The sequence below is a fragment of the Trichophyton benhamiae genome (genome assembly GCF_000151125.1).
Source record: "Trichophyton benhamiae CBS 112371 chromosome Unknown contig00075.49, whole genome shotgun sequence".
NCBI classification, from domain to species: domain Eukaryota; kingdom Fungi; phylum Ascomycota; class Eurotiomycetes; order Onygenales; family Arthrodermataceae; genus Trichophyton; species Trichophyton benhamiae.
Genome location: NW_003315103.1, coordinates 158,582 through 176,660, shown reverse-complemented (window position 1 = coordinate 176,660; position 18,079 = coordinate 158,582). Strand labels below are relative to the sequence as shown.

The window sequence follows — 18,079 nt, the reverse complement described above, 5'->3', positions numbered from 1 at the left end:
CTGAATAACTGCTTACGACCGCTGTGACTGTCAGATTGACCAATTTTCCTTGTTTACATCTGTTGGCCGTTCAAGCCCGGCGCATACGACGATGGCGCGGCCCTCCAACGACCGTATCGATTTCGATCTTATCGAGAATCAGAAAGAAAACATTCAATCGCTGCCCAGTGGAAGGTCTGCAAAAGCGCTAGCAGCAGTCTTTTCTCCTCGACCCTTGGACCAGAGCTCACGCTCGTCGGAGCTAGACGAAACGAGGACGCTGAATGATGCGGTTCGACGGGAATATGAAGCTGAGCTGGAGTCCATCGCAGAATCAGATGACCCTCTCGATATTTACGACCGATATGTGAAATGGACACTGGACGCATATCCTTCTGCCCAAGCAACGTCGCAATCAGGGCTGCTCCCACTTCTAGAACGCGCAACCAATGCGTTTCTAAGCTCAACACATTATAAGAACGATCCAAGATATTTACGGCTCTGGCTACATTATATACAACTTTTCTCTGATTCTCCAAGGGAGACGTTTGCATTTTTAGCGAGGCACGGTGTTGGTGCGCAGCTGGCGCTGTTTTACGAAGAATTTGCCTCGTGGTTAGAGCGGGATGGAAGGATAGCACAAGCTGAAGAAGTATACAAAATGGGCATTGAAAAGGAAGCAAGACCGATTGAACGGCTTTTTAGGAAATTCGGGGAATTCCAGAAACGAGCAGAACAGAGACCAAGCGGCTCTGATGGTCCTTCTTCTCCTGCTCTTCCCAGAGTGCGGCCAGCATTAGCTGCAAAGTTTGACCCCTTTGCATCGTCTGCGGCAAGTCAGGATCCTCAGGCTGAACCCCCGAGAAGCGGGCTTGGCGGCGGAACCTCGACGAGCAGGTCCCGCAGCGGTAAACCCAAGATGGCCATCTTTTCTGATGCAGATGGAGAAGCTGAAGCCACAAAATCGGGCTCTAGTCCCGGAACAAGAGGGTGGGACAACATTGGGTCATTGAAAGATCGCAGGAAAGAGAATACCATTGAGCCAACTCCGTGGGCTGGGCAGACATTGAAGGCTGGGAAGAAGCCCGCGGCTACCCAGAAGATGACTGTGTTTAAAGACGAGGTAAGCCCAGTGTTTGATTTTCCTTTTTGCCCTTTTGATATATGGTATATATATTTACGATCATAGGACTAATATCTGGCATAAACTTCCTTTACGGAATTTTTTTGTTTATAAACTCAGACGTCAAATACACACCATAGTTCAAAGCCAATGCAGACTATTAACGTTTCACGAAATAATAAAGAACGAGTTGACCCCCGAACTGGAAAAATTGAACGTGTTGTTGTTAACCTTGAGGCCATATACCCTGATTCTCATAACCCAGCAGTTGAAATGAGCCTTGATGAGCTTAGAGCAATTCGTCGTGGTTGGATGAGTAAAGATTGGTCTAAACAAAGGAAAAAGCCACTAAGGGAGATACCTCAAAATGAGATCACAGTGAGAGACCCACATATAAATGGAAATGACCATGGCCCAGATAAACATCTATCCATGGCCATGCAAGAAAAGCTCCAAATCTATGATGAGGCTGGTAGAGATCCCAAGCTGGCAAAAGGGAAGAAAGCAAAGGTGAAAGAAATCAAAATGGAGACACAAATAGGTAAGTTGTTTCTTAAAACTGCTTATATATTATAAAAATTTACTAATACATAGTAATATTATAGTCAAAACCAATCTTGATTCGCCCACTGGACCAAGGATTAAGAAGAGAGGCTCTACTGAGCCTACAATGACATTCCATACTAAAGAGGCTACAGATGAGATATATGGCATATTTAATCAGCCACTAAAGTCTGAGCTTCAGCTTGCCAAAGATCTAGACAGTGTCTATGGAAGTGACTATGAGGATGATGACTGTGCTAGTATAGGGGAAAGCACTACTACAGGGGCCATTTCTGCCCCAGGCAGTGATTTTGAAGATGATAAGACAAATACCTTTAAAGCAAGTAGAGCTATTATAGGAGCAGACGGACTAAGGGACCAAACAGAGGAGGATATCACTAGTGCTAGTGCATGGACTGAATTCTCCCCTGAAGAACATGTCCCAAGGCCCGGAACAATGACACCAAGAGATGAAGAGGACACTGAGAGCTCTGATGGCCGAGAAACAATGCCTACTCCTCGGCAAGGTGATCGCATCGTTCACCAGGAAGAAAATTTTGTCCTTGTGCCACCAGAGGACTACAATCCTCCTAGAGGCCCCTACAGAGATTCCTTTGTGGCCGCGCAAAATCGACTCCCTTTTATGACACCGATTGTTGAGCACACTGAAACCTCGCTCGCCTCGACGATGTTCAAAAACAAGCACTACATGAGCTCGAAAACCCCCTCCAAGAATTCCAAGCCTCTCTTTTCAGCATCAACTCCAGCTATTCCAGAGATCGATGATCTGATGCTAGCAGGTCAAGACGACGCGGAATTTGACATGCTTGGGGACGAGTCACCTAGTAAGATGGCTGGGAAGCTCAAGTCACCTCAGAGCATGTTCAAGCGAGGTGGTCTTATTGAACCTCGTGTGCTCATAGAGGATGTTCAGTGCAATCCCATTGAAACTGCCATACGAGATAAGATTCTGAAGGGGCTTCAGCCTCCGTTGCGCGTCTATCCAGGCTACAATGACCACACATCTCAAATCGGTGGGAACGGAGCTGAGATCAAGAAATACCTAAAAGCCCTGGCAAAGCCACCCAAAGCACATGGAAGTGAGAAGCAGTTCACCATACCACCAATTATCTGCCTTTCAGGGGCAGCAAGAAGCTACGCGGTGAAGCGGGAGCTTGGGGAAGGGGGGTTTGCTCCCGTCTACCTTGCCGAAAGCATCGATTCTCCTGATACATTCTCAGACTCTGAACAGGAGAATTTTCCTGCTAAAAGTTCTCACTGGACTGGTGGAAACGGCGCGGTTCTCAGGGATTTAGAGCGCAAGTCTCTGGAAGCCCTGAAGGTTGAATCTGACCCGCCATCACCCTGGGAATTCTATATGCTTGTGACTGCCAGGAACCGGATCGAGAATTCATCCTACTACCGACGCGCGAAGGATAGCATTGTTCAATGCCATGAAATACATATGTTCAAGGATGAGTCAATTCTCGTGGAAGACTACTTAAACCAAGGTACTTTGCTGGACCTCATCAACATCAAAACAGAGTCTACTGGCCCAGTGGCGCCCTCAGATCAATGCCTGGAGGAGGTAGTGATTATGTTCTTTGCAGCAGAGCTATTCCGGACAATTGAAGCCCTCCACTCCTGTGGGATTCTCCACGGGGATCTGAAGCCCGATAACTGTCTGGTCCGGCTGCCTGGGCCAGCTTCCGCATCCACAATTCCTACCCCTCGAAGCGGTTCCCTGCTAGCTGACGATGAAGGCTGCCGCCCTGAAGACGGAAGTACTGGGTACTCCCCATCTGGGCTTTATGGTTGGAAGGAGAGAGGGTTGACACTGATAGATTTTGGACGAGCTATTGATATGCGCGTTTTCAAGCCGGAGGTTCAATTCATTGCTGACTGGAAGGTGGGCCAGCACGAGTGTGTTGAGATGCGCGAGTGTCGACCATGGACCTACCAGGCCGATCTATACGGTCTGGCGGGGACTATTTACGTTATGCTGTTTGGAAAGTACATGGAAGTGTCCCAAGTAACTGAACGAACCAGCGACAGGCCTGTGTCTCCCAACCTTGGAAACGGGCGAGGTGTAGGAGCCCAAAAGACGTACAGAATCAAGGAATCGTTGAAACGATACTGGGAGCGCGAGATATGGTCGGATGTGTTTGACCTGTTGCTTAACCCTTTGAGCCCAAAGTGGGTGGAGATTGAACGCAATGCTCGCGAGAAGGCTTCACCCGGTGGTGGAGATGGCGACAAGCAGCCTACCTTCCCCGTTGTCCACTCGATGAGACTGGTGCGAGAGAATATGGAGGCTTGGTTGGTTGCCAACGCAGGCCGCAAGGGACTACTAGGTCACCTTGAAAACTTGGAGAACCTGATTGCACGCAAACGGGGGAAGCGAGATGCCTGATCCAGCCGATTTTCTACACTGATTTTCCTTCTTGGGCTGGCGTTTGGCGGCTGATGTGGACGACTTAATGACACTTATCATGGATGAAAAAAGGATGCCTTTAGACGACTGATTATTGATAACTATACCCCCTGGATGATGCTCTTTTCTTATCCCCTTTCTCCTGACTACTCTGTGTTGATCTCGACTTAGCTATGGTATGGAACGAGGGTTTCTCGAGAGTTTTGGCTTGACTATAGCAAATTTACTTATCGAGATACCATAATAATTAATTCACTTCTCTCTATTTCTCTCTATTTTCATTCCTCGCGCCCTGGGATCTGGATAGATATCTCTGGGCCCTTCTATTAGATGTCGGATTGAGCAACAATAGAACAGTTAATGCGTAATCAAGGGAGTGGCCTTGTACAGTCAATAAGATATAAAATGCAACAGTAGCTTAGAAGTATTTGCTCTTTGAACATTGAATATCAATGTCGAGTGCGTTCAAATGAAAGAGGCTTTGCTGTGGGCTACTTTGTCCTCTCAAACAATCGCATCAATAGACAGTGAATGCCTCTTTATCAATACCTGCAAGACAACAGCTATTGACAGTCATTATCTAGCGGTGACAGCTAGGTCTCAGGCAGTAGTTATGTCTCCTGGCTGGTGTATAAATACAAGTGACGGATTGGATATCTCGTTTGATCCGCGTATACAGCAGGTGAAATACGCTCTCCCTCTCCGGCTTCAGAATCTAGTCGATGAATACTTACTCCCTTTGCTCAGCTTCGTTATCTCGTCTTGACACCAATACTGTAAGCTGTGACCCAGTCAAGGCCGTCTTGTTGATATTGATATTGATATTGGTTGTATAGCAACGCCTTCAAGGACCCTTGACCAAAACCATGGCGACAGAGGAAGATATCTCTATACCTCTCAATATCGACTCTGCTGAGGAGCCGGTGTCTTCGACTAGCGAGTCTGAGCCCGCGTCTATCGACGGTTCGTCAGCAGAAGAGACCTCGAGTTCGTCGTCTGTCGATGCGGAACAAGACGTGGACACGGGGCCCAAGACAGACGGGAAGGACGACGACGTCAAGCAAGACAACGAGCAAGAAAAGGATACACAGGATGACCAGGACGACAGCGAGAAAGAGAATAAGCTGGCGGTGCCAGCTGCTGTCCTGCCTCCACGGCCAGATAACCCGCGGCGATGGACTTGGAGATGCCACAAGTGCCATACACACTATGCCCTCGCGGTGACAAACCGATGCCTGTCCGACGGGCACTACTTCTGCTACGGCCTTGCACAAGGCCGCAAGCACCGGGGGCGCCGCCAGAGGCAGGTCAAGGGCGAGAGCAGCCTAGGGACTGCCTGCAAGTCCTCCTTCGACTACGCAGGATGGGAGACCATGGCCGTCTGGCAGAGGCGCGCCAGGCAGCACAAGGGTATCAGCCCATCCCCAGGCTGTTTGCAAGACTGCAGATACCCAGGGGAATGCAGCCAAAGCAGACTCTTCAGCATCCCTGGCCCGTCGACGCTGGCAGGCGTGTCCACTGGAGAGACAGACACCCAACCACCAAATGTACGTCCCCAGCTTGCCCCTTACCCGGAAGACGCTTCTTGTGTGTACGAGATCTTTGACCATCTCATCCTCGCTTCGCACTGAGAAAATGCCCCGGGGTGCCATGGTTTTAACTGATCCGTGTATTCAGCCCAGATCCTTGCCACCGGATGACACCCCCTACAAGGCACCAGCGCCAGCACCGGCAGCAAAGCCCAGCTTGAAGAGGAAAAGGAGAGCTGCAACAGCAGAGCCAGCGACCGGCCAGTTGAAGAAGAAGGCAAAGAAGACGAAGAAAGGCACCGTAACTCCCGCCTAGCAAGGAAGCCGAGCATTCGCCCGAGTGGATACACACGCGCATAGCTAATATATATCGGCACGGAATGGATATATATCAAGGGATATTTGCTCTGAAGAATGCTCCATGACCTCCAGTATCGCCTCCATAATAACGACATTGCCGATGCTACTGCTACACACCGCACACCATACGGCTGGCGATTGGTATCCCCTGAAGAATCTTCCTGGTGATATAATCCGGTTCATGATGGCTATCAACCAAACAAGAGACAGCCCTAGTGACGTCTAGATCTCCAATATGGAACTATAAGGGCAGAAGATCTCAAGCAATTGGTATTTCCAGGCCTTCCCTGTGCCATTCCTGTCTCCTGACAACCGTCCTCCCGTCTGCATCTCCAATATCAGAACACCCACCCAGTCTCCCTTACGGGCAATCTGAGACATGGCGGCATCACTGGACACTGCCCTTACGACTTTCCGCTGGCGAATTGCAGCCTGAAGACACCAAGAACGAATGGAATAGTCTATTTTACACTCTCTCGCGCTGGCCCTGCAACGTCGAGGTTGCTGAAATGTAACATGGACCGGTACTCCGTAACAGCCAAGCGGTTGATTTTTGCTCTTTGCTTTTTTTGGGCTGCTGCTTCGTCCTCATGCAAGTCATAATAACTCGAGCAAAACGCCAGGAGTCACGGTAACATCATACCACTTGCGCAACGATAGGGAGAGGTAGACGAAGACGCGGAAGAACAGAAGACGAAACAGCGAGGAGAGAGCGAGATGGCGGAGATGAGCTGGTTAGGGGGTGATGGAGTTGTATTGGGGGGGGGAGACCCTGGGCTCACAGGTTGGTTTGTTCTGTTAGTTATTTATGGCCAACGAGGACGATTCTTCGTTCCTTCGATGGATACAAATTTACTGAAATATACCTATCAGGTTTACTTCTTTTCAGCTGTTAAATAACTAGCTGAGCCTTTTTGATGATTTATACGGCCATGTCGGTTCTTTCATCTTCGGACGACGACGAGCATTACTGCCGAACAATTGATAGCTTCCTCCGCCCACTAACCATCACGGATGCGGCACTCTATGAGCTCTCCTACCGCCTGTCGAAGGTCTACCGAACCCTTGCGTTGACGGGAGATGGCCATTTCTTCCCTACTCCGGTCACTTGCCTGCCCAGCGGTAGAGAAACGGGCGTCTACCTCGCCGTCGATGTCGGGATGACCAACCTAAGAGTCGCTTTTATCGAGCTGCTAGGTTGCTCGCCAGCTAGTCGTCATTCTCCCAGTGGTCGAAGTGATCAAAGTGCCTTCCGATCAGTATCCGGCCGAAGAGTACGGAGGACGATTGAGAAGGCCTGGCGGATTGAAGAGCGTCTGAAGGAGGATAATGAGGAAGCTCTTTTTGGCTGGATCGGGAGCTGTATAGCTGAAGTCGTTGCTGATAAGCTCGCTTCCCATGATTCAGCTGATCAGTCTCTTCCTCGAGAGATAGAGACTGGCATATCATTCAGCCTGCCTATACGGTAGGGACTACCACAAAGCTACGCCGCGTAGAACTTGGACTGACAGAAGGGTTGTCTACATGATATAGACAAGAGTCGCTAGACGAAGCAACACTGATGCCAATTGGTAAGGGATTTGCCATAAAATCGAACCTCAACCTCCGCAGAGCTGTCCTGGATGGCTATGAGCGCCATTCTTACCAGCCCAACCATGGTCAACGACAGCCTCAGACCAAACGACGCAAAACGTACGCCCTGCCAGGTCTTAACGTCATAGCCATAGCCAACGACACAGTGGCAACTCTGGTCTCACTCGCATACGCAGTTAAATCCCTGCCAAACACCAGGGTGGCTATGGGAATCGTTGTTGGCACTGGCTGTAATGCTACTATCCCCATGAAGCTGAAGGACCTGCACCAGACAAAGGCCCGTCAGATACGTTCATATTGCCCTAAAGCAACGGAGGCTGTTATCAGCACAGAGTGGACGCTCCAGGGGACTGAGGGCCCCTTGAAGGAGTTGTCAATCAGCACAGCATGGGATGATCAATTGAGCGCATGCTCAGTCCGGCCGGGCTTCCAGCCATTTGAATACATGACTGGTGGTAGATACATTGGAGAACTCATTCGTATCATAGTTTATGACTACTATACCACAGTCATGTCCTACCCCTCTGCCGTCCTCCCTTGCGCCCTTACGAAGCCCTACGCGCTCACGATCGACTTTGTCTCCGATGTCATCGCTACCTCCCGATCAGACAGCGAACTAGCCGCCAGACTTAGCCGAAAGCTTGCTTCACCAGTTAAGAACTCATGGCTCTGGACTCCGGCGTCTGCCCGTGTCCTGCGAGTCACTGCTTCTGCTGTTCAAACCCGCTCGGCCGCCTTGATCGCAGCAGCGTCAGTTGCCTTACTGGCATGCAACCATGAAATACGTCTCGAGTGCCCGCAGAGATGCACCTCGCTGGGCAAGCTGCATTGCGCCACTTCCCCGTACCAGAACCCCCTTCTTCTACCGACATCAAGGTCGACTGTGAACTGGCAGCGAGGCCCCGAGGAGCTGGTCGTGGCATATACGGGGAGCATCATTCAGCATTATCCCAACTTCAAGGTACTGTGTCAGGGATATATTGACCGACTGGTTATTCGAGCTGGGCCGCAGGATGGCGGGAAGAGTGTTCTTTTGCGAGAGGCAACTGATGGATCAATTATTGGAGCTGGTGTTTTGGCTGGAATGATCGCAACAGGACGAAATCTGTGGAATTAGCCACATTTCTACAATCATATTACTCCTGAGACACCGACTGTCTACGAAAATACAATATCGGACTTGGACTTGCCGATGCATCTACATTCATGAATCAATGAAAAATTCCTAGATTCCATCAGTTCGAACACTCTCTTCCAGTCAGTTATAGATGGCAATATTCACACCTTTTTACGCAGATATATGATCCCCGTTTGGCTCTTGATGACTATTGCCGGCTATCTTAACATCTTGACTGGCCCGCCAAATATTCCCGCTTCTACCAAAGATACGCACGTAGAGGATGATATTAGGGCCCAGGTGAGCTTTTGCCTACCAAAGAGACCAATATAAAATGTGACCCCCAACCAACTCAGATATCTCTCAGTGGAAGCCGACCTATCCAACGACATATCTTCAGCTCTTCGATGTCTAGGTGAGTTGATGATGACGCGCCCATGTCGCACTGCCAGCATCCATGCTGTTGTTTGGGGCGATCATTATGTGGGAGCTGCGAAGACCACGGAACAGATGGCCAAAACTCTGTCAGCGCTCTTGACGCGGATAGGCGAGAAAAATGTCCTCCTCGTCTTCATCTCTGTCGGTAAAATGCGCATGGGATCGGGGATTTCATGACTTTTATCCGACAAACCGAAAGCCTGCCTCCCCCCCTGCGCAGTTGGATGCTGGATACCAATACAGGGATTTCTCTCATCACACAGCTACAGGACGTGCATAACTCGGCCGTCACGCTTCTTGATGCCTCCTTATGTGCATATCTCCATTCGGAAATCTGATATTCCTACCCCTGCTCCCTTGGGGGGCAGTTTGGGGGTTGTTGTCGAGTCTGGATATGTATATACGCATCCTGATTGCTTACCGCCGTTGCAGGTATTATCAATTATCTCTTATCGTGAGGGAAGACCAGTCGCGGGGGTTGGTGGTTATGGGCCAGATATATGATGCCGCATGGGTTATCGCCTCCTCTATGCCAGGGAATTACCATCTTCCCTAGGATTTGATACCTCGGGTGTGCCAGCTGTCTATCTCCTCCCTGTGCCTACACAGTAAATACACTGGAGGGGAAGAAGAGGAACGGAGTAGATCAACTCTCCTTTCCGGTTCGTTGCTGGAACGTTCCAGCTGCAGGTTCAGGGATATACACCGGATGTCCGTGGAATGAAAATGCGTTCCCCAGCCCGACCGAAGGCTGCGATTGGCAGATGAGCTGCACAAGCAATATGGCGCCCACTTCGATCGCCCTTAATCGATAACGTATACACCCGCCCGTTATGCATGTTCTGGGGCTGACTGGTCAACCGGCAGATATCTCCTATCAGCAATGCCCATCGCTCTGGTAACTAAACAGATCAGCATATGCCCCGGTTTGCAATTCATGCAACCTATTCTTACGATGGGTAGTTACATCGCGAACTGGAACGGTCGGCTTCTCACCATTTGAAAGATTCGGTCGCTGTCACCGCTGTTGGGAGGATTCTGTGGATGCCATGAAGCTTGGGACTGCATATCCAGGGGAAAATACCACAATGACAACCTATTTGTGCTGTATAGCTCTCTCGGTCGCTCGCACCTTATCTCGTACCCTCTACTGTGCGCCGAGAAGTTGAATAGCTATGACATAGATACTATGGGATCATCCTTTGACCGTTTTTTCTTCCCAATGTTGGGGCACCACCACCCAGATATTGGTCGGGGAGGTTAAGGGAGACTTCCTAGGTGTGTATGTAGATCCATCCCACATAACCAGATGGGAAACTCTTTGAAACTAGCCTACCAGGCCCGACAGTCCGGAAAGGACGAGGGGGCCAGAGGGACAGCTGACAACCATCTCGCCCTGGGATATCCCGTGCGCCGGCATTGACGCGATGCCCATCATTTTCAGCTGGGCGAATCTTGAAGTGCGTGCCCCCATAAGGGGTTACCAAGTATACCCCCACAGCTCCCACTTCCCGCTGTGTTCCACTTCCCGCTGCGTTCCCGCTGCATTCCCGCCGCATAGCCAAAGGGGTCCGTGTCCATTTTTTTTGTTGGCAGGATTTAGCATAAGGATGGGATTCCTCATGCAGACAGCTAGACACCTGGTATAGAGGTAATCCATATGTCCTGCAGTGGCTAGGCGCACCTCTCTCGCAAGGGTCTGTTGTCTGTTGGGAGTGGGGGCTCCCTCCTCCATCTACATCTCTCGGCTGATGGCAAATGTCAGGGAAGTCAGAATGAGGATTGACGTACTCGGTCTGTTCTGGCACAGTTGATGTGCCTGGTGCGCCTGGTGCATATAATGCATACATATTAACGGCAATGTTTCTCCATCAGCGGTCTAAGCGAGCTCATTTTGCCCCATCTGTGCTCTTCCCTCCTTGTCAGGCTCATCATCTTCCTCTTTTGGGGATGCGGGTGACTACTTTACCAGCAGCTTGCATTTACTGCTGGGAAATGCTTTGCTTACATCCATATTCTAAATACTCGGCTTTATGCAACATAAAGCTTGACATGCCTGTGGTATAGCACACCCTCCATCAGCAGAATCGCGTACTTGCTTCGGCCCGCGAGTGATACTTGGAGATACTTCAGTACATGGTATATCGACGTCCATGGCCAGTATCAGTCCTACTATCCAATCTAGACGGCCAAGCAGCGAGAAGTATTGTATAAAATGCAGCCTTTTGAACGACACCCCAGACTTTACAAAATACATGAATCCGATATATTTCCCCATTGAGAACACCTGTGCCTCTCGAAGGAAAACAAAATAAAAATAAAAAATAAGACCAAAAACGAAAGATCCCGCCCACCCGACAGATGCAAAATATCATAAATGCAATGCATAGATAAACGGGGTTCGAATGGCCAGCCGTTTTCTCTCTCACACACTTCCTCGTTTTCTCTTGTTTTGTCCAGATTCAGCAAACATGCGTCAGCCTGGATACGAAGCATTCGACCAGAATGCCATTTCCGGTGACGGTGTATCTGCTGTGGCCGACATAAGAATATCTTAGCATATTTTGAAAAGACTCGTGGCCACTGGAAAAGGAGTGGTTTGTGGCTAGACGGAAGGTTAGCTATATAAGGACCGAAATATGGCGAGCCAGAGGTTATATTTAGAGACCACCAGTGCGCAACAAGGAGGCGTAGTGCTTACTTGAGAAGCCAAATGGAGCAGTCTTGGGCGCTACAGTGCATGCACTTGGTGTAGGAGTTGCCGCGTCTCGAGAGATGGCTACTATACCATCGAACCGGAATGCAAAGGGGATGCCATCATAGTTTCTGGGTCGAAAAGGTTAGCTAGAAATAGAAACCCCCGGGAAGAGATTAAAATAGCACAGCGGGTAGTTAGTTTTGTCCACTAGTTAAAATATCAAACCGTGATATTGATAACTAACTAATATAGCCCCCAACTAGCTGATGGAGGAGCACTCACTGCGCAAGGCCGATCATATTCATACGTGGCAGCATGTCGAGAGAGTTGGATGAGAGCCAGTCACTGCCGAAGGTAATAGTGGCATCGATATACGGTTTGAATCCATCGACCGATTTGATGAATCCCTGGGGCGTATGCTAGCCACCGTCATGCCGCGTTAGCTGGGCCCGATTCTCCGGGGAAGAAAGCCATCTAGTCCAGTCACACGGCCAGCATCTAGATAACTAGCTAACTAGCGCTGGATCGACGGGTGGCGGGCAGGCAGCACAGCCCTTGTGCGATCCCGTCAGGATCTGAGACTTGGATGTTTGATAGACGCGGGGCTCATTGCAGCAACAGCTGGGGAGAACCAATGTCTCTTCTAGGGGAGATGGCTGACTGAGGGTACAACCAGAACGTACCTCACCGACGTGGATCTGAAGGCCATCAGTTAGTTCGCTTGTCGGTCATTGAGCAGTCCAGCTGAGTTACGAGACACAACCGAGAATGTAACTACATTGGAGAGGATAAGAGTTAGACAAGAAAAGGGGATTACGAACCTTCATGTACAGCGCGGGCTGGAGGTATGGAAAGGCCATCATGCAGCGGACATTGACTGACTGCTGACGCATAAGTATGGCTGGCGATGTCGCTAACTACTCAGTATAGATCGTCTGTCTAGACGGCGATGTTCGATTTGAATAGCCAACAGTAACTGACCGCTATCCCGGAAGGCTTCCTGTCTTCCCGTGTCCCAAGGAAATGCCCGAGTATTTATCCACTGCTAGGGCTTTAGCCAGACAGTTGTTGCTCATTACATGTACAGCAGCCTGGTGCTGTCATGGGGATAGCTCGCTAGTCGATGGGATTGCTGGTGGGTAATATGTCCGAATGCCATCGTAGATATTTCCATGGAACGCTGCAGCAGGGGCACTCGGTCAACTGCTTGCAATATAATGAATATATCACTTACGAGGGATGCTGACGTTGAGGGCCAGCCGTGAGAACAACTCGCACTTCAATCAATTTCATCTCTAGCGAGAGTCAGAGTTAACTCCAGGTTAACCAGCAGCATCACACAGCTTCTGAGACATTCGTAAGAAACCATCTAACATCAGGGAGGTAGATCTATCACATTGCTGTCCTCTCCTTAGTCTCTTGGGAACGCCACAGCATCTGGAGAGATTCATTAATCCTCTCCCGCTTGGTAATAATCAAAAGCTTCCAGCTCTTCTACAACAACTACTGATCAAGTGCATCCGGCCAAAAAGAAAGGGGATAAACGTGGTTTGAAATTATAGCTACGCATGGCAGACAAGGGTTGAATACGATAGACAAGAAACGTGGATTTGGCTGGCCCCCAAATTACCAAGACACCGAGATACGGAGAACTTGACATTGAAATAACGAGAAGGAAGAAGACGCAAAGCTGATTAAATTAATCTTTTCCTTCAGCTATGCCTATACCCGATCCCTGATGCTTGCCCTTGGATTTATAAGATTGGCTGTGCAGCGGCTCCTCAACTACCAGTCCGAGGGGGAGCTCTCACTCCTTATTCTTCTGCGTGGTCTGGGCTATGTTTCAGCCTTCTATCTCATGCTCCGGGCAGAAACCTGATTGGTGGCATCGCTGAAGTAATATCCTTGCGGGAAGGGATACATCCCTGAATCGAAGTCTTCGATAGTCTTCCTTTTCGTTTTCTTTCCTTTCTTCTTTCTTTCCCTCTTTCTTCTTTTCTTTTCCTTTATTTTTGTTATTTTCGTTCATCGTCAAAGATAAGGAGTTTGTGAGAGCCCGAGCCTGGTCCAAATGTTCCGTGGTTGGTAGCACAACCTAGAGTTCTTCTAGAGTTCTGACTAGCAGTCCATATCTCAAATAAAGACAAGATCTAATCCAGATATATATATTTTGATACAATCTTTAGATATAGTAATAATATAACTACTCTTCTGCTGTATACTCATGAGGAGACAATGTTATTAAACTGATCTCCATCAATCTATATGCACGTACATTCCCTCCGTCTGCTGATTAAATGTAGATTGAAACCACTTTTTACTCTCGGGGTATGATGCTCCTTTAGCCTTCTGAAGGATGAGAGGTGCCTGTTATTTTCTTTTTCTTCCATCATTGTCCCTCTCGCGGTTTTGATTTAGTTATACTTCCACTCGTTGGCACGAAGGAAACATGGCAACAGGGAACAGTTTGGACCCACGTGGCGGAGTAAGTCTCCTCATCACTTCTGAAACGAGATGAACTGTCGATTTGATATTGATTATCACATTGGATTGGTCTTTGCCCGCACGGTATGCATCGTGGCCGATATTAGTCTTGGTAGGCATGTGGGTATATCCTGGGGTCGATGCGTACCTTGGCAGTAGCGGTCAGATTGAGCACCGTTTGCCAGGGGCATGCCATAGCTGATAAGAAAAATACTTCTTGAAGAAATGCAATTGTCTTTAATTATGTCTAGATTGCAGCAAAGGCCTGGGTACTAATTGCTGATCGACTCCTATCCTCACACAGAGCAGAGCAAGCTTCGAGCTTCCAGACTAAGGATGAAGCGGCCAAGCCAGGCACAGGAAGAGTTTCAACCTTCTGTGTAACTAACTCTCCGTTTGAGCCTGGAGAGAACTGGAGTTGCTTCGCCTTTTTGCTATGCGAGCAAGCTGCTGACATCACATGGCTGCTCGTGTTATGGATTGGCAGAAAGTTTGGTTTTTTTTTTTTTTTTTTTTTTTAACATAACAAGAAGGTTAGAGTTTCAGGTATATAAGGTTAAGGTTGGACCTGCCCCACAAGCTTTTTGCAAAAATAAAGCCGCGCTTGTGTAAAAGCGGTAATGATCGGCATCTATAAATCGAACCTTAACCGTTTATTGACCAATGAGAAAAATGTGCTATTGTCAGTGCTTTTTGGCCATGACATCATTGGCAGATTTACTTCTACGTATAGAAGAGGTTGATGCTGGGAGAGCAATCCTTTCCCGCCCGATTTTCTTCTGTCTTACTAGAGAGAACGTGGCTATGTTTTTGCAGAGGGATACAGGATCGGATAATCATGGCATGCCTATATCATGGCCAAACGGGCCTGCATGAACATCTCTTTCGTCTCAGCCAGGAGCTTTCATAAGACAACTAGTTTTGTAGTTGTGCTATGCCACCCTTGCTCGGTCTGTGACTAGAGAAATTTTTAAACGGGCGTACAGATAACGTTCAAGAGGAAGGATAGGCTATATGGATGTATAACCTCATGGTAATGATCGCCTTCCGATTTTTATAGGGATGTTGAAGCAATAAAATCTGTCGTAATCAAGGAATGTATGCAACAGCTAAGTCTGAGACACAAGAACAAAGGAAGTGCATTTCCAATCTCTAAGCGAGCGAATAAAAACATGAAACCCAACGTTGGACTGGCCGATCGTGCGGTTACTCGTAAGGTAAGGAGAAAAATGAGCTATGGTGAAACCTTGTATAAACAGTCCATCGGGGTTTCCAGCACTCCGCGGTATCGAATGGTCCCCTCATCCAGTTTCTGGAATGCAGTGTTGACCCCCTCTGCCGTGAGGGGGAATTTCTGTACTATTGGCTTCACCCGATTTCTAGCGGCAAAGTCCAACATTCGAATCATGACGCTTCTCGGGGCAACAAGGCTACCGAACACCCGTAGCCCGGAGTCGATCAGCGCCGCAGAAGGTACAACAAGATTGTCCTTCGTGTTCCCGGCTAGCAAATGCACCGTACCACGTGGAGCCATCAGCTCAAAAAAAGTAGACCAATCTATGCTCTCTGTAGTGGTGACTATCAAGTGGTCTAGCGGTCGGATGTTCTCAGCGTCGACTTCACTTCCATCATCCATGCTATTTCTTTCCTGGTCATCGATACCGCTGTCACTGTCCCGCCGCTTCCGCCGAGCTGAGATAATGCGTGGCAGGTCTTCAAGGGGGATGAATTCTGTTGCACCCATGACAATAGCGTCAACTTGTTTTGCAACACTATGCGTAAAGACGACCGTTTCCAAGCCCAGCTTGGCTCCGAATATCAGTGCCATGTGGCCAAGACCCCCTAGCCCTATAATCCCAACTCTATCGTTGGGTTTGATGCCGCATTGTTCGTAGATGTTGAATATGCTTGCTCCAGCACACATCATCGGTGCAGCGTCGAGCGAGGAGAGCTTGTCGGGTATTGCATAAAGGGAGGATTCCGGCCATATAGCTGCATACCCCATGGACCCTTGGTCAAGATTTGTCACGCCGTATACTTGGCGTGCCGAACAGAACTGGTCGTAGCCTTCAAGGCATTGCCGACACTTGTAACATGCTAGGCAGTAAGACATAGTGTCAGTCAAAGCTGCGCTTGGTAGTCAGGGCAATTTGCAAATTCCATGCTCGTGTCTTGTTGAAAGCTGTGGGATTGAGTAGTTACGTAGTTATGTATAATTAGAAAACTTCAGCGGGATTTCGGGGCCGAGTTGATTGCTCTCCAATAACCAATCTAGAGAAAAGGGTGAATGACTTACTGCCATGAACATAGCCCCAGCCAACCCGCTGTCCGCTAGCCAGACCAATATCAGACTGTTGTTAGTAAGTTTCTTCTTCTCTCTCTCTAACCAGCGGCGGGTAGGACCTACATCCTCAGGGTTCTCACATCCGGCCCCAGAGACTGGACAACGCCTATGCCTTCATGTCCCAGTACACAGCCGGCCTTTCGATAATGTTGGTCCGTTCCACACAGGCCGGAGTGAGTGATGGAGATCATCACTTGATTGCTCGTTAAGGGCGCTCGTCTCGTCTGAGAGGCTACTACTGCGCCGGCGTCAGACCCTCTGAAGGTAGTGAACTCATAGCCTTCTTCCTGCGTCATCGCTTCTCGAGGTCGTGCTGGCAAGTTGAAGTGAGTCCGGGAAGTGTTACAGCTCCAAACTGTCATTATTATACAGCGAGTTCAAGCTGTCCAGGAGACAATGAGAGGTCAGAAGAAGGTGAGGCTGGAAGATGGGGTAAATAGATAAACAGGACCCTTTTGAAACACGCAATCAAGATCTATTATTACTTAACTGTCGAGGCTTGGGTGGTCATGTACTATAAATATGGGCAGATGAAGGGAATTATTTGCCGACGACAACATGGCAGTGTCTCGCCTACATCTACATTCAACCTGGGACAGCGAAGATGGCGGACCAGGATTGCTGGCCCCGCGATGAGATCTCTACGGCCGTTGATAGTGCGGCTCTTCTCAAGTTCGCGCAGCTGTGTCGGTATAAATATCCCCAACTGCCCTCTGGGGTGACGCACACCGCTTCTGAATCCGAGCTATGAGGGTTAGTATATAATGCTGACCCTATGTACCTTGGAGATACGAGAATCATGGATTTGAGGTCGTCTTGTACGCCTGAAATGCTCTGAGGGAGGCTAAATAGCCACAGAACTATACCAGAGCCTGCCCCTCCCCAAAGGGGGGAGGGGGTGTTGGTTGTGAATGAGCTAGAAATAAGAGTAATGACCAGTTAATGGACAAGTAGTCAAAAGTGATGGATAATGGATACTGGTATAGCATTGATTTTCCCTGGGGTCAGAAAAGAATCAATCATATAAGGATGCCTCTTGGTTCCTCCCTAGGAGTCCAGTATATTGACCTATATATTCGTAGATAAGCCGCAGGAAGATTTAAATCGACCTATCTATAAATCAATAACTGCCACTCCGCTCAGATAATCCATCTGGTCGTCTTTCTAACCAGCTAATTCGCGCGGAATGGCGGGATCATGGAGATGCATCCGAGGACTAGTTTAGTTACTGTAACTAGTTATGTATCTAGAACCCCCCCCCCCCCCCCTCCTCTCCCCGAAGACACATCTCACTTCCTATGTCTGCCACCACGATAACGAGCTCAGTAGCTGGATAACCCCCACGAAAGATTACTTCGCACTGTCATCTTCAATGTCGTCATCCCGAGTGGCTCCGTCCAGTTCTGCTCATTTGTTTTGCAGAACTGGCCGGGTCAG

At 48.9% G+C, this 18,079-nt stretch overlaps 5 protein-coding genes across 5 annotated transcripts; 3 read left to right on the top strand and 2 right to left on the bottom strand.

The window, feature by feature from the left end:
• Positions 1 to 91: 91 nt before the first annotated feature.
• ARB_07905 (uncharacterized protein) lies at positions 92 to 4,058 on the top strand (the record flags this gene model as incomplete). The annotated part of the gene is made up of 3 exons (XM_003013747.1): positions 92 to 1,102; positions 1,259 to 1,643; positions 1,708 to 4,058. The coding sequence occupies 3 exons, from the start codon at positions 92 to 94 to the stop codon at positions 4,056 to 4,058; spliced, it is 3,747 nt and encodes a 1,248-aa protein (XP_003013793.1).
• Positions 4,059 to 4,945: 887 nt separating this feature from the next.
• Positions 4,946 to 5,924, top strand: ARB_07904 (uncharacterized protein; the record flags this gene model as incomplete). Its single annotated transcript, XM_003013746.1, has 2 exons — positions 4,946 to 5,626; positions 5,757 to 5,924. The coding sequence occupies 2 exons, from the start codon at positions 4,946 to 4,948 to the stop codon at positions 5,922 to 5,924; spliced, it is 849 nt and encodes a 282-aa protein (XP_003013792.1).
• A 976-nt stretch (positions 5,925 to 6,900) lies between these two features.
• On the top strand, positions 6,901 to 8,678 carry ARB_07903 (uncharacterized protein; the record flags this gene model as incomplete). Its single annotated transcript, XM_003013745.1, has 2 exons — positions 6,901 to 7,433; positions 7,502 to 8,678. The coding sequence occupies 2 exons, from the start codon at positions 6,901 to 6,903 to the stop codon at positions 8,676 to 8,678; spliced, it is 1,710 nt and encodes a 569-aa protein (XP_003013791.1).
• Positions 8,679 to 13,657: 4,979 nt separating this feature from the next.
• On the bottom strand, positions 13,658 to 13,843 carry ARB_07902 (uncharacterized protein; the record flags this gene model as incomplete). Its single annotated transcript, XM_003013744.1, has 1 exon — positions 13,658 to 13,843. The coding sequence occupies one exon, from the start codon at positions 13,841 to 13,843 to the stop codon at positions 13,658 to 13,660; it is 186 nt and encodes a 61-aa protein (XP_003013790.1).
• A 1,689-nt stretch (positions 13,844 to 15,532) lies between these two features.
• Positions 15,533 to 16,303, bottom strand: ARB_07901 (NADP-dependent alcohol dehydrogenase; the record flags this gene model as incomplete). The annotated part of the gene is made up of 1 exon (XM_003013743.1): positions 15,533 to 16,303. The coding sequence occupies one exon, from the start codon at positions 16,301 to 16,303 to the stop codon at positions 15,533 to 15,535; it is 771 nt and encodes a 256-aa protein (XP_003013789.1).
• Between the last annotated feature and the right edge of the window lie 1,776 nt (positions 16,304 to 18,079).